This window comes from Neoarius graeffei, chromosome 21, assembly GCF_027579695.1.
Source record: "Neoarius graeffei isolate fNeoGra1 chromosome 21, fNeoGra1.pri, whole genome shotgun sequence".
Taxonomy (NCBI): domain Eukaryota; kingdom Metazoa; phylum Chordata; class Actinopteri; order Siluriformes; family Ariidae; genus Neoarius; species Neoarius graeffei.
This window is the reverse complement of record NC_083589.1, coordinates 47,229,802-47,246,271: the sequence shown is the minus strand read 5'-3', so window position 1 is coordinate 47,246,271 and position 16,470 is coordinate 47,229,802. Positions and strand designations below refer to the sequence as shown.

The 16,470-nt window shown below is 40.9% G+C and overlaps 1 protein-coding gene across 4 annotated transcripts in view; it reads right to left on the bottom strand.

Moving 5' to 3' along the window:
- grip1 (glutamate receptor interacting protein 1) overlaps nt 1–16,470 on the bottom strand; it is a 766,317-nt gene that overhangs the window by 169,167 nt on the left and 580,680 nt on the right. For all 4 annotated transcript variants that reach the window (XM_060903259.1, XM_060903262.1, XM_060903263.1 and 1 more), the window contains exon 2: nt 5,276–5,356. In XM_060903259.1, coding sequence (XP_060759242.1) covers nt 5,276–5,356 — 81 coding nt within the window. The remainder of the gene's footprint in view (nt 1–5,275; nt 5,357–16,470) is intronic.

The following is a 16,470-nucleotide window of genomic DNA, read 5'->3' as shown; positions in this document are numbered from 1 at the left end:
AAAAGAAATAACACTTCTGGATATGCTTTATTGGGGAACAATCAACCTCAATCACCTGACAGAACGTGTACAGACTGTAGCATATGGTAACTGGTGGTGGGATTTATAAATACAAGTCGTATTTCCAACATGAAAGTGGCTCATGTTCCATTTAAAATGAATCATTTTGTAATTGCAATACTCATTCTCTGCGATACACTTCTGCAGTCGAATGCGAATAAATCAGAGTTCAGAGCTTAGAAGAATTCACATCATAAGCATTCGGGGCTTTTCATTTGGCTAAACTAAATAAGACTACTGGAGTATAATCTATTAAAGCAGGCAGATCTTGCCGAAGCGGTAATAAGGGTACTGTGCAACCCCTCTGCTCTCGATCCATCTACAACTCATTGGATTTTTGATGAATTTTCCAGCGAGCGTGGGAATCACTAGTCGTGGATTTGAAGCTGCTCTATCTCCCCTTAATCATGTTCTTTCCTTCACTAAATGGTGCATGAAGCCAGTGCTCTTTTCTCACCATATATTTTGAAACCAACATGTTAAAAAATTTAACACAGCTACATTTAGTGAATGCATTACAAGCCATCAGAGAGCTAAAGCAATGGACACAGAGCTCAAAACCACCCATCTCTGAGCCAGGGACACTTACCGAGTCAACTAATATACATTTAATGCAAGAGGACCAAAAATAAGAAAATAAATAAATAATAAAATAAAATACAATTGAATAAATAAATAAATAGGAATCAGTATTTGATTCCTGAGTATCAGGAATGGTATTACTTCATCAGTGTAACACAGACACATAATAATGAGAGACTCGAACACTTATTTGCATTTAAGCATGATAAACTATGAAATGCTGATGAAGTACATATTTCAGTAATACAGAGGATACAGACCACGTGGAGAGCATATGGAGATGCGACTACAATACAGCCCAGCACACAGCCATCACTAGATCAAGAGATCAGCCTTTGAGACACAACCACAAGGATATGCAGCAAACGCCTCTGGAAATGGATTTGATGTGCTCAGGAACCCATCCTTAAGGATTATACTTGGCTTTTACCTTCACACCCTGCAAGACCAATTTTCTGCCATGTACAGCTTTAAAAGAAATAATGTCTCAATTTCCACAATCAGAAACAGGGAGGGGTGTGTGTGTGTGCGTGTGTGTGTGTGTGTGTGTGTGTGTGTGTGTTCACAGAACTAGTAATTTGTTCATGCAGTGGTATGGAAGGATGAGCATTGGACTGGCTTGTCATGAAGCTGGTTTAGGTTTATAAACACATTTCCAGTGCATGGCCAGGGAAATGTCAGTCAGGCGCCATGACTGGGTTCTATTCGTGAGGATCATCTAATGTATAGGGTTGTGGGCAAAAAGAACTACTCCATTATGCGCTAAATCAAAATGCTATTTTAAGCCATCAGATCAGTTCAAAATGATCAGAGAGCAATCATGGGTTGAAATGGAGAATCAAGTGAGAACAATGTCTGTTAAACTAGAAAAGGAAAGCCTGATATGACGTGCCCTTATCATGAAGTAAAGAGACCATGAATTTCGAACTTACTAAAATACAGGATGTTTCAAAAAAAAAAAAAAATTGAGATTAATTGAGAAGTAAGTATCCCAGAAACTATATAGTCTAGGCAAATGAAACTGAATCGGCTGAATGTTGAGCAATATAAGAGTTACCCCGCGTCCGAAATCGCTCCCTACTCACTACATAGGGCACTATATAGTGAGGACGCCATTTTGTAGTGCTGTCCGAAACCTTAGTGAGGATTATTTACACCCTATATAGTGCACTCAAAGTATCCCACAATGCATCACGAAAAGTAGTGTACAACCGATGGTCACTAACCAAAGCAATATATCCCATCATGCATTGCGGTCGTGCTGAAAGAAATCAAATTAAAAATCTCGAATTTGATTTAATAAAAGGCAGCGACAAAGAAGAAAGTATTTAGCTTTGATTTAAAAGAACTGAAAGATGCAGGTACTTTGTATTGATTAATGTGGGAAATACGCTCAGTATAATATGAATTTATCACAAAAACACATGCATGTATTTATTATTTTGAAAACCCACCAGCCGACTGATCTGGCACGCTTTAATTGTGCAACAGTAATGACATAAACACCAGCGTGACGGAGTAGTGTCCGAAAGCGTTTTTTCATTTTACCAATGAGCTCACTATATAGTCCTCTATATACTAATTCCCTATATAGGGAGTAGGGAGTAGTGAACAAGTGAGTGATTTCGGACACAGGGTTATTCCTCAAAATTTGATTGAGAAATTCAAAAGTATGTGGATTCCATGAACAATTTCATAAATTTTCAATATGCGCTCCACCTGAGACACGGCACTCTAACACACAAAACGCCTTTTCTTTTCCAGTGAATGGCATTTCTATACCTAAAACCATAAAAACAAAAAAATAAACATAAAATTTTGACCCGTTTCCACACATGCTGTTAAAATTTGAGGTCAACTGAACGAGAATTGGCAAAGTTATTAGATTGTGAAGTGATATAAAATTTTTTGAAACACCCTGTATTACTAATGATTGACCTGCATTTATTCTATCCACATTCACTGGATATGAGCAATCGCGCACTCTGATTGGCTACTCTACTACTAGGATATCAGCTCATATACCGTGAGTAGAGAAAAACAAAATGGCGGAGCGTGTTGCTGAACCAACCAAGGACGAAATAAAAACTCTACTCGAAAACAAAACCCCCCAAATTATCAAGTATTTAAAAGAAACAGAAATAGCTAAAAGAATATAGTCCCCCCCCCCCCCCCCCCCCAATAGCTCCTGTTCCACACTCCAGCCCAGTCAGTGGCGGTATTGCACCTTTAAGTTGGTTTTCCAAACGCAAAAAAAACCCTAAAGAAGAAGAAGAAAACCTCCAAAAATACAAAAAAAAAGCAACAAAATATGGAATGAAAGTATTTGATGGTAAGAGCATTTGTTTTTTATTTTTCAAGAATTATCATCACATTTTTCACAAATTGCTACTGTCATTTCGCTGGTCTGTTTACATTCTAAGCGAAATTATTTTGTTGGACATTTTGTATCAAGGGTGGCAAGGTGGTGTAGTGGTTAGCGCTGTCGCCTCACAGCAAGAAGGTCCGGGTTCGAGCCTCGTGGCCGGCGAGGGCCTTTCTGTGCGGAGTTTGCATGATCTCCCCGTGTCCGCGTGGGTTTCCTCCGGGTGCTCCGGTTTCCCCCACAGTCCAAAGACATGCAGGTTAGGTTAACTGGTGACTCTAAATTGACCGTAGGTGCGAATGTGAGTGTGAATGGTTGTCTGTGTCTATGTGTCAGCCCTGTGATGACCTGGCGACTTGTCCAGGGTGTACCCCACCTTTCGCCCGTAGTCAGCTGGGATAGGCTCCAGCTTGCCTGCGACCCTGTAGAACAGGATAAAGCGGCTAGAGATAATGAGATGAGATGAGATGAGATTTTGTATCAAGTGTTTTTTTATTGAATTTGCAAAAAAAAAAGCTTTGTTTCTCAAATTCTAGTGAATGTGGCTAGAACTAGAGACTTGTGCAGGTCTGAGCTCAGCCTTTTTCTGATTGGGAGATAGAAGCTACGGTACATAAATAGAAAAAATAGCCTGCTGAGAAATACATCGACGCCAGGATTCAAAACTATGTTGAAAAACCTGTTTCTTTCCTGGATAGCGCTCTAGACCAGTGGTTTTCAAAGTGGGGACCACGGCCCCCTGGGGGGCCGCCAGGGGGGCCTCAGAAAGTTGGAGGGACGATAAAAAAATAGCGGAAAAAATATATACTTTAAAAAAAAAATTATTATTAAATATATTGTAATTATTTTTTAATCATTATTATAAAATATAATTATTAATAATAATACATCATATCGAAACGTTGTTTGCCATGCTCATCTCTCCGATTGCCTGTGACATTGCAGTTTGTGCCATTTATCAAGCTGCTTTGCTCCTCAAGCTAGCGTATTGCTAGTGCAAAATGGACAGGTTTTTGAAGAAGAGACCGAAGGAACAAACCAACAGCCCTGCTGTTGGAGGATTACAGTGTGAACTGAGGTTGTGTAACATAACACTTACATAGTCAGTACACAGTGACGCTACGCTGCAACCTGAGGCTGGCACGCCAATTACGTTCTTAAACACACTCGAACTCGGTTAAGCATACATACAGAGACTGGTGCCACTATACTGTAGGCTTCAGCCAAAGGATAAGCCAATAAAACAGTTATTCCAGTCAATCTCATTGTATATGGCTTATAGCCAATTCAGCGTTACGCACCTCATCGGCTAATGTACGACTCAATTTCATGGAATAACTGTTAAATAGCAAGTGAGCAGCCTTAAGCAAGAACAAGCACATTCTCCTTTAGGGCACAGTAAAGTCTATGTAAAGATCTACTTGTCCTCATTTAACTGTACAAACAACGTCTATATTATCAAAAACAATTCACAACAAAAATGATTGAGTTAATGATTAATTTGGTCAATAAAAGCTGTTTCTAAATGTGCTATCGAAGTCGTTTGACTTGACAATTGAATTATTTAGATAAAGCCATTTTCTAGTGGAGCGTCTTCAAGGAGCAGTTTGTAATTTTTTGTCTTGTGCTGCTGATCCAGGCAATTACACTCGCAATAAAAACACTGACAACTCTTTGCTCTTCGCCTGAAAATGATCCCAAAAGTAAACAGAAGGTCTGAAACGAGTACATTAAACAGCTGCAGTGCATTTCAGGACTGCAAATCTCCGTTTTTCTAAAAAGTATCTTTGATTAAGGTATCCATGACTATAATAGGTCCAGAAGCACTTTTTTTTTTTTAAATTATTATAAACTGCGGGCGGCACGGTGGTGTAGTGGTTAGCGCTGCCGCCTCACAGCAAGAAGGTCCTGGGTTCGAGCCCCAGGGCCGGCGAGGGCCTTTCTGTGTGGAGTTTGCATGTTCTCCCCGTGTCCGCGTGGGTTTCCTCCGGGTGCTCCGGTTTCCCCCACAGTCCAAAGACATGCAGGTTAGGTTAACTGGTGACTCTAAATTGACCGTAGGTGTGAATGGTTGTCTGTGTCTATGTGTCAGCCCTGTGATGACCTGGCGACTTGTCCAGGGTGTACCCCGCCTTTCGCCCGTAGTCAGCTGGGATAGGCTCCAGCTTGCCTGCGACCCTGTAGAAGGATAAAGCGGCTAGAGATAATGAGATGAGATGAGATTATAAACTGCACCTTGAACAAGAAGTGAAAATTCAAGGTAGATACCTGGGATACTTTGTCTTCTGATGGCCAGCGCTCCATCTGGAGGTCTGGAGGCGTTGGAGTGTTTGGTGTAGGGCCCCTCATCTATAAAACACAAGCACAAGAGTAAACAAGAGTAACAAGTACCAATCAATCATGAAGTGAAACTTATACTGCATTTACTGATGCTTCACACAGGACCCATCAACTCCACACACACACACACCGTAAAGAATATAATTACTGTCATGAGCATGCTCATTTTAGCTTCCTGTTTGACGAGTGGACAGAAAGTTACAGGGTGTGTGTGAGGCTTTGCTGGTCACTATGAAGTGCAGTACAGATGCAGTAAACTCAAGCGTCGCAGTTTTTGAGGTAGAACACAGGGAAGCGTCACATGCGAAGAGGCTTGATCACCATGGCCAGCCTGAACTACAGCCCCCACCGGATATCTCTTTTGTGTGCGATGTCTGCAGCCGTGTATGTTTTGCAAAGATCGGGTTGATCAGCCATAAACCTTCTCACAGACGCTGATACAGACCGCTCTGCTGGAATCATCATCATCACTATCACCGAGATGATGGACAACAAGAAGCAGTACAGATGATGCCTTTAAGTTGCAGCTCTGAGTGCACGATAGCAGGCGCCATCAGCCTGACACACAACAAGCAGCGCTGTGTCTCACACAATTACAGAACAGCAGGTACTCGTTTATATATTAAAGAGAAAGAAGGAAATCTCAAGATGTTTGTACTGTAAGACTTTATAAAGCTTGTACATTGTAGATTAATTCAGAGGTATTCAGACATACACACATACTCTCTCACACACACACCTCCAAGTATTGGAACACCAATGGCAATTCTTTTACAGAGACTTACAATACAAACATCTTGAGATCTCCTTGTACTCTTTGTGTATGTGTAATATTCTGTATAAACTAGAGCTTTCTGTTCTCTAATCGTGTGCGTCACAGCACTGTTTGGTGTGTGTCGGGCTGATGGCCCTCTCAGAGCTGCAGCTTAAAGCCATGATCTCAAATGTTAGACATGTTCGAAAAACCCCCAAACAAAACCTGAAAGAAGCTGCTGTACAAGCCTGGAAAAGCATCACAAAAGAAGAACGCAACACCTTCGTGACGTCAGTGGGTCGCTGGTCTGATGCAGTTATTGCAAGGAAGACCTACGCAACCAAACATTAAGTGCTATTTACTTGAAGATAATCTGTTCCAGTACTTTTGCTCATCGAAAAGTCGCATGGTCTACTGCCAAAGGTGCCACGCTCTGAGTTGTTTCACCCATTTCGATATAAAAATCAGGAAAAGAAAGCTGAAATTCAGATTGTCATCTCATTCGGCTTTTGACCTGAAACCCTTCAGTGTAGAGCAAAAACAAAAGAATTGGCCTTGCCGTTCTAATACTTTTGGAGGGGGTTGTGTATTTAAGTATGCCTCTCAGAAGTTGTAAATACATGTACAATGCATTTAAGATATTCATGAGCAGAGACGGAAAGAAAAGCTCACACATACACACACACACACACACATCCCTGTTGACTGATAAATTGTAAGAGTGCATTAGACATTCAGCTCTCATCAGCAGTTACTGCTGACACATGTAATATTTGGGTTCTGTGTTATTCAAACTTGTTTTTTTTTTCTGGGGGGGGGTTCCCAGGATGCACAAACTCACGTTTCGATCACTATCCCTATTTGCATGCATTCACTTGAGATTTTTGACAATGGAATAGAGTTGATGGTGTCACAGGGCTCCCCAGTGGGACAAAAAAAAAAAAAAATTGTTCGCCAATCACTGGGACATCGTAAGTTCCAGTGCTGACAATGCCACTGCCACCCTTAGCCAGAAGTCTAACAAGCTAAGCGAGCCATGCTCTTTGGCTAGGAGGGATGGCATATCTCTCCCCGTGTCACCCATAGTGACATCAGTCACTTGTGAGCATCTGTGAGCTCATGTATGTGGAAGAAGGCAGATAGCACTTTCCAACGAGTAAAGAATATCTGTCGTGTGATTCGGGAGAGCTAGCTATAAAGGGTATGCATGTGATGTCACCGTATGCAGAAGTTGGTGTTCAATTCAAATACCATGAAAACACATCTAAAATGGTCAAGAGCTGCTGTGCATCTGACTGTACAAATAAATTCAACAGGAAATCAGAGATTTTTTTTAAAATTCTATCCACATTCACTGGATATGAGCAATCGCATGCTCTGATTGGCTACTCTACTACAAGGATATCAGTGCATATATCGTGAGTAGAGAAGAAAATGGCGGCGCGTTTTGCTGAACCAACTAAGGACGAAATAAAAACTACTCAAAAACAAAATCCCAAAAATATATTTAAAAAAGCAACAAAATATGGAATGAAAGTATTTGATGGTAAGAACGTATCGGTTTTATTTTTCAAGAACTATTATTTTTATTATTATCGCATTTTTCACAAATTGCTACTGTCATTTCGCTGGTTTGTTTACATTCTAAGGCAGCTGGGCCATAGAAGGTTCACGCTGCACGCTGCATGCTGCACGCTACACGCTACACGTTCACGTGAAGAACCGGACCCTGGGCCATTAAACTTCATGCTTGGATGTTCACGTGTTGCGTCTGTTCTACTTTGACCGAGTAACCAACAATATGGACTCTTCGGATGACGACGATTGCCTCATTCTGCTTTTACTGAGACAGAGGAAGAGAAAAAGGAACAGAATTTGGAGCCGAGAACACTTCCTTCTGAGAGAAACCCGTGGTGAATTTCACCCAACATTCTATAATCTGCTTGACAATCCCGATGAAGAACTATTTTTCAATTATACCATTCAATTATATTTTTTCTGAAGTTTTCCCCTGAAAGCATAGAGTTATCTCCCTAGACCCGTTCTGATTGGCTGGCGCGGTGGTGACCGCATGCATTGACTGGAATTTCCATCTTCACGCCTAGAAAAAAGTGTGCATGTTCATTTCTCGCTTCACGCGTGAAGTGTGCAGCGTGCAACGTGAACGCCGTTCTATGGCCCAGAGCAAGTCATGCTACGTTTGTCCACTTTTCTTTACACGCATGTAGCGTGTAGCGTGCAGCATGCAGCGTGCACCTTCTATGGCCCAGCTGCCTAAGCGGAAATGATTTTGTCAGACGTTTTGTATAAAGTTTTTATTGATCGAATTTGCAAAAAAAAAAAAAAAAGAAAATACTCTGTTTCTCAAAATCCAGTGAATGTGGGTACAATAAAACAGTTATTCCACTCAATCTCGTCGTACATGGCTTATAGCCAACTCGGTGCTATGTGCCTCATCGGCTATCAGTTCATGTACGACTCGATTTCGTGGAATAACTGTTAAATAGACTGCTGAAAGCGACAGAAAGGAGAATCAAATGGATCACTGCAATTTTCAGGAACAACTGGAATCCAGACACCGAAATGTGGATTAACAGTCACCATTTTGTGTCAGTCATGTTGTATTTTGGGGTAAAATCATACCTCAGGTTATATACAGTGCCTTGAAAAAGTATTCATACCCCTTGAACTTTTTCACATTTTTCCACCTTACAACCACGAACTTAAAAGTTTTTTATTGAGATTTTATGTGATAGACCAACACAGAGTAGCACATAATTGTGAAGTGAAATGAAAATGATACACGGTCTTCAAAATTTTAAACAAATAAAAATCTGAAAAATGTGGTGTGCATTAGTATTCAGCCCCCTGTACTCTGATACCTCTAAATACAATCCAGTGCAATCAATTGCCTTCAGAAGTCATCTACCATAATTAGTTAATAGAGTCCTACTGTGTGTAATTTACTCTCAGCATAAATACGCTTGTTCTATGAAGGCCTCAGTGGTTTCTTAGAGAACAGTGAAGAACAAACAGCATCATGAAGACCAAAGAACTCACCAGACAGGTCAAGGATAAAGTTCTGGAGAAGTTTAAAGCAGGGTTAGGTTATAAAAAAAAAATATCCCAAGCTCTGAACATCTCAAGAAGCACTGTTCAATCCATCATTCAAAAACGGAAAAAGTATGGCACAACTGCAAACCTACCAAGACATGGCCGTCCACCTAAACTGACGGAGCGAGCAAGGAGAGCACTAGTCAGAGAAGCAGCCAAGAGGCCCATGATCACTCTGGAGGAGCTGCAGAAATCCACAGCTCAGGTGGGAGAATCTGTGCACAGGACAACTATAAGCCCTTTTTGGAAGAGTGGCAAGAAGAAAGCCATTGTTGAAAGACGGGTATAAGAAGTCCCGTTTGCAGTTTGCCAGAAGCCATGTAGGGGACACAGCAAACATGTGGAAGAAGCTGCTTTGGTCAGATGAGACCAAAGTTGAACTTTTTGGCCTAAATGCAAAGCGCTATGTGTGGCGGAAAACTAACACTGCTCATCACCCTGCACACACCATCCCCACTGTGAAACATGGTGGTGGCAGCATCATGCTATGGGGATGCTTTTCTTCAGCAGGGACAGGGAAGCTGGTCAGAGTTGATGGGAAGATGGATGGAACTAAATACAGGGCAATCCTGGAAGAAAACCTGTTGGAGGCTGCAAAAGACTTGAGACTGGAAAGGAGATTCACCTTCCAGCAAGACAATGACCCTAAACATACAGCCAGAGCTACAATGGAATGGTTTAGATCAAAGAATATTCATGTGTTAGAATGGCCCAGTCAAAGTTCAGACCTAAATCCCATTGAGCATCTGTGGCAAGACTTGAAAATTGCTGTTCACAGACGCTCTCCATCCAATCTGGCTGAGCTTGAGCTATTTTGCAAAGAAGAATGGGCAAAAATTTCAGTGTCTAGATGTGCAAAGCTGGTAGAGGCATACCACAAAAGACTTGCAGCTGTAATTGCAGCAAAAGGCGGCTCTACAAAGTATTGACGCAGGGGGGCTGAATACTAATGCACATCACATTTTTCAGATTTTTATTTGTTTAAAATTTTGAAGACCATTTATCATTTTCGTTTCACTTCACAATTGTGTGCTACTCTGTGTTGGTCTATCACATAAAATCTCAATAAAAAACTTTTAAGTTCGTGGTTGTAAGGTGGAAAAATGTGAAAAAGTTCAAGGGGTATGAATACTTGTTCAAGGCACTGTACTGTATTGACAAGTCGTTAATTAAATATTAAGCATCTTTCATTTATATTCTGCGTAACTAAAGTTTTTGTCAGCGTTTATTAAAACCATCCATGATGGTGAGCCTTGTTTTATACAAACAAAGAGGGGGGAAATGATCAGATAGTGTTAGCCAACCGAGACAAAACCTCATACGGAGTAACTCCATGCAGTAAGCTTCAACTATTATCTAGATAACTTTAAAAGTTTCAGCAAAGCATGTGGAAATTTTGTTCATTATCAGCATGCTCGGGTGGCTGAGCGACACTCCTACGGCATCTTTGTAATCCTACTTTTTGGAATGGATGGATGGATGGATGGATGGATGGATGGATGGACAGTCAACATCCATGCATCACTGGTCCTTTGGAAGAGTGTAAGGATTGCCGTCGAGTCCAACTACGTTTAATTTAAGCAAGTATTCGCTGTTTCTGAAGTTCAGGATAAGCTGGTAATCTATTATCAAGACGTTCGTTTTTCCTTTTTACCTCCTGTACCTCACTGCGTACAGTACACTCCACTGGCTTCCGGTTGCTGCCCACATCAGATTTAACAAACTGATGTTTGTCTTCAAAGCAAAAAATAAAAATACAACCCCAAACCGCTATTTATCACACCCTGATCTGCCCCATGTTCCCTTCTAGCTGTGTTTGACTCAACCCACCATCAAGATAAAGACATGCATCAAGGTTCTTCTCGATCCTCACAACCAGATGGTGGAAATGAACTTCATTTGGCTGTCTGAAGCGCTGAATCACCATCTTCAAACAAAGACTAAAGACCTATTTCTTCCCTAAGCACTAATTACCACTCACCCCCAACAAAAAAACCAAAAAAAACCCCACGAACCCTTGACTTGTACTTTTTTGTTGCTGTACTCCTCTCTAACAAGGTTTTTCCTGAAACAAAATGCTAAAAGAAAGAAATGGTGAAAAGAAATGCTGTTGTTTTAACGTCAGTGGATTACCATCTCAAGACACATGGCTATCGTTCTTTTGCTGTAGCTGCGCGTCACCTCTGGAACACGTTACCCATAGACGTTAGCTCTTGCGACCCCCTCTTTCTTTTCAATCTATTTAGAACTTCATAGTATCTCTTATTATCCATTCATATGTATTTACATTTTGTATATTTAGTGCTCAGAACTCTTTTACTATTAGCGCTTGATAAAGATTTTTGTTGTTGTTCCTTGATAGTATTTCTCGACCCTGACCAAGCAGAGGGATGTGTGTTTGTGGAGAATGCAGAGCACTTCTGGGAGGAATACCAGAAATGTACTTATAGTTAGTTTTTTTTTCTTTTTTATCAGACATCTAATTTTTTAGGTTTGTTTACCTGACATGTTTCGACGTATGACTGTCGTCTTCCTCAGAGTGTCACCGGATGTTATTGGTGACGCATCTTTTATCAGCTGATGTTTCCGAAGGCGTGGCCTTCCTGTCTGGATTGACAGGTCGGTCACGCCTTCTACTGTCAGTTCGTCCCCTGCAAGATGGCACTCCAGGTATGGGAGAGCATGTATGCTCCCTCATCCCGGTTGATGGTCCTCGGGCTTCGCTTACGGATCTCCATGGCCTCCCTGATCCAGCGCTGATGTTTATCATCTTCTGTGCGGATGACTCTGGCATTCCCCCAGTCCATAATATGATTTTCCCTTTTACAATGATCTGTTATGGCTGACTTATAATTTTCCTGTTGTGCCTTTTCTTTTATTGTTCGGGTTTGTCTTATAGCTGTCTCCTTTTCACACTCTTTCTTATGTTCATTTTTTCTTGTGTTGAAACTCCTTCCTGTCTCCCCAATGTAAGTTTTATTGCATAATTGGCATGGAATCTCATATATGGTGTTGCATCTGTTGTCCGGATGTATTCTGTCTTTGGGATGAACCAGGATCTGACGGAGTGTTGTGTATGGTTTGACAGGTGTGTTAATGTTGTATTTCCTCACTGCTCTTTGAATGCGTTCCGTTATTCCTCTGATGTATGGTAATGTCACTACTCCCCTGTGTTCTTGTTTGTTGGTTTGTTTTTTCTCTTTCTTCTGTGTTTTACTGTTTTTGACCTGTTCCGCCCCTTTGGATATTGCCCATTGTGGATATTGACATGCCTTCAGTGCGTGTTGTATATGTTGTTCCTCCTGTTCTTTGTCCTGTGGATCTGTAATTATTGCTGTGCGTTCATGTAATGTTCTGACTACTGATATTTTGTGCATTATGGGGTGTTCGGAAGTCCAATTTAAATATTGGTCGGTGTGTGTGGGTTTTCTGTGTACTTTTATTTTGATGTCCCCATCTTTTGTGTGATGTATTTTTAAATCCAAAAATGCTATTGACTGCTCCGTTTCTTCTTCATGTGTGAATTTTATATTAGCGGTATTGTCTATGGTGTTGAGATGTTCGGTGAGTTGTTGAGTGTGTCCCCTCTTCACTTTTTCCAGTATGTCATCCACGTAACGTTTCCAGAGTGTTGGCCTGTATTCTGCTGGTATTGTAGTGAGTGCTTTCTGTTCCAGATCTTCCATGAAAAAGCCACACATGATGGCTGATAGTGGGTCTCCCATGGCAAAACCTTCCTTCTGTCTGTAAATTGTATTCCTGAACTGAAAGTATGTGGATGTGGCAATGAATTGAAGGAGCTGAGTGATGTCTTGCACAGTGAGGTTTGTGCGTTTCTTGAGCGTCCTGTCCGTTTTTAATTTTTCTTGTACTATCTGTATGGTGGCTTCCGTGGGTGTTCTGGTGAAAAGAGATATGATGTCGTGTGATATGAAAACTTAGAAGGCGTGACCGACCTGTCAATCCAGACAGGAAGGCCACGCCTTCGGAAACATCAGCTGATAAAAGATGCGTCACCAATAACATCCGGTGACACTCTGAGGAAGACGACAGTCGTACGTCGAAACATGTCAGGTAAACAAACCTAAAAAATTAGATGTCTGATAAAAAGGAAAAAAAAACTAACTATATTTAATATAAGACATAATGAACGCAATCGAAATACAGAAATGTACTTATTCTAAGGTCCACAAACTCCTCCCCATGTCCCTGAGCCCACCCAGATTCTGATTATCCTGAGATCTACAGTACCATCCTCCTGAACTGGAAACTACAACAGTGCAAGCTGAATATAAACCAGCTGTCACCTGCAATTAGGTTGAAAAGTTATTCGATCGCAACCTTTATTACTAGCAGTTACACAGATACTGCGTAAGCCAATACTTTTATACTGTCTGATACACAAATAACTCAGTTCACAGCACCAGACAGAAGGATTAGCGCCATCATTTCTCCTTGATACGACCACACTGGGCTCGCTCACTGGTCTGTAAAGCTGCTTTGAGACGATCAGTGCTGTATAAACTGCTATAAATATATGCTTTTTTTTTTTTTTTAGAATGTGCTAAACCACTACTTGGAAATGCTTGAGGTTGGGACATTTCCCTATGTGATGACGCACTAGAAAGCTGATACTGGATCTGGCCAGGATAGCGTGGAAAAATTCAAACCACTCTGAAGTATGAGCAATGCAGAAAAAAGTGCTGCTACAGAGGACACAGGCCATACTTCACTGACCTGGAATCAAGTCTCTGAAGAGACCAGCATAGACGCATATTCATGAAAAATGCATCTGCTTGTCAGTCCGGTGTGGATCTGAATGAGTGAATAGAACAACTTCACTGTTTGGACTCCACGCTGTCTTCATCGTGTAGGTGAAATTTGTGATTTGTGGTCATCAGGTATCAACAGTGTTAAATCACAATAACGGAACCAAGCAAGATCAACTGTGAGCTACTGCTCAGTTACGTATCCCCCCGCTCTCGCCTATATCAGATCGCAAGCGATCGAAGGAATAGGACACTTATTATGAATGTTGACTGCAACAAAAAATTAACCCTGAAACAAGTAAATAAAGAGCAGTGTTCTCCCCAGGGATTTCAAATAGCATCCTGGTAAACTGTCATTTTGAAATAGCATTTTGCTTCTTGACATGGCGTCAAAATCCACCCTGTGTGTTTCGTAAATACATTCAGTCGGTAAACAGGAAGTCGATGTGCGACAGACCTGAAAACGGTATACATGGTATAGAACCCCAAGCTGAAGCTCGATGCCAAATATCAAGCAGTTGTGATTTGTTGTTGCTGAGAAAAGTGTTACAAAAATTTTGTAAATCCATGCAAAATGTTTCATAAATACATTCAGTCGGTAAACAGGAAGTCGATGTGCGACAGACCTGAAAACGGTATACATGGTATAGAACCCCAAGCTGAAGCTCGATGCCAAATATCAAGCAGTTGTGATTTGTTGTTGCTGAGAAAAGTGTTACAAAAATTTTGTAAATCCATGCAAAATGTTTCATAAATACATTCAGTCGGTAAACAGGAAGTCGATGTGCGACAGACCTGAAAACGGTATACACGGTATAGAACCCCAAGCTGAAGCTCGATGCCAAATATCAAGCAGTTGTGATTTGTTGTTGCTGAGAAAAGTGTTACAAAAATTTTGTAAATCCATGCAAAATGTTTCATAAATACATTCAGTCGGTAAACAGGAAGTCAATGTGCGACAGACCTGAAAACGGTATACACGGTATAGAACCCCAAGCTGAAGTTTGGTAGCAAGTGGCTATGATTTGTGGTTGCTGAGAAAAAGGGTGTTTCAGACAGACGGACAGAGGTAAACCAGTATACCTCCCCTGCTTTGGAGCGAGGGTATAATAAAAAAGAAGACGACAGATAGGCAGTCTGCAGGGTGAGGTCGGATGGCTCATGTTGTTGTTGTTGACAAAGTTTAAGAAGGTTACGACACTGAAGCACAACAGCATCAAGCCAGAGATCTGGGAAAAGCTTCTTGTTTTAACAGCAGCTTTGTGCACGAGTAGTAGGTGGTGGTGTAGGAGGTTTGCAACAGGAGTAACGGTTGATGGCTCTTTCAGAAACTGTTCATGCGCCTCTCCTTCACTAGCACAAAAATGCTTGCATCAAGAGAGTAAAAACAGTGAATTTAAAAAAATAAAATAAAAAAAGCATCAAACCTTACTGTCAAAACCACTGGATTTGAGATGCTCTTCCTATTTAAAGGGGAACTGAAGGCAAATTTTTTATCATCAAAATTCTATTTATCTCATTTTATTAAATATAGGAATGCATTTTTGATAGCTATTTTGTCACTGCTATAGCAAGTTAGGAGTGTTTGAAATATGCTACGTAATATATCAGTCCATATGTCAAAGCAATGGCCGTAAATGAGATTCGTTGAGACCTTTGCGAGACATTGTAGGCCGGAAGTAAAACCTACAACGGAAATCAAAGTTACCAACATCTGCCAACGTCGTCAAAAGACGCGCGCGCCCTCTTTCGAATGCTGACGTAATCAAGCCAGAAGATTTGTTTGTTTGGATCGCAATCAGGAAAGTTTGAAAAAAGTAGGCAGTAATCGTCATTTAAACTCATTTTTGTGCAATATTTCGTTTGGAAAACAGTTTTCAAAATGGCGGCACTGACACCTGGCTGACACTTCACGTTTCGAAGTCTCGCACAAGTCTCGTGAAGATCGTGCAGATAAGTGACGCCTGCCGTGGACCAAACAAACTAAATTCAACATGATAACCGAATAGGCCGATAAGTATATTATTTAATTGCAATTAGTTGCCAATACGAGTCACGATATAAGGTTACTAAAACCGAGAACGTAATTGAATAACACGTTAATTAAGAAATAAAGCAAGTTTAAAAATGACTTCAGTTCTCCTTTAATAATAAAATCTGTGACATGATGTGAGAAGTTATTTGGCTTTTCTATGTTTTTGATGAGAATAAGCAAGCTAGAAGTAGCAGTGACTATAAATTAATAATGACAGCCATTTAGGGAAAAAAAATCTGCAGAATGTTATTAACAGCTATCACCTATACCACAATACATCTATGCATTCTTTTGCGCAAGTTATTATAACGAGACCGTCAATGACGGCGTAGCTCACTCTGGCCCCGTCTAGTCCAGAAGGAACGATCTAAAGTGGGCCAACTTGCGCAATAAATGTTGCAAGCTATATACACTATATGCAAGCTATATATAGAAGCTCTGTACACCCTAG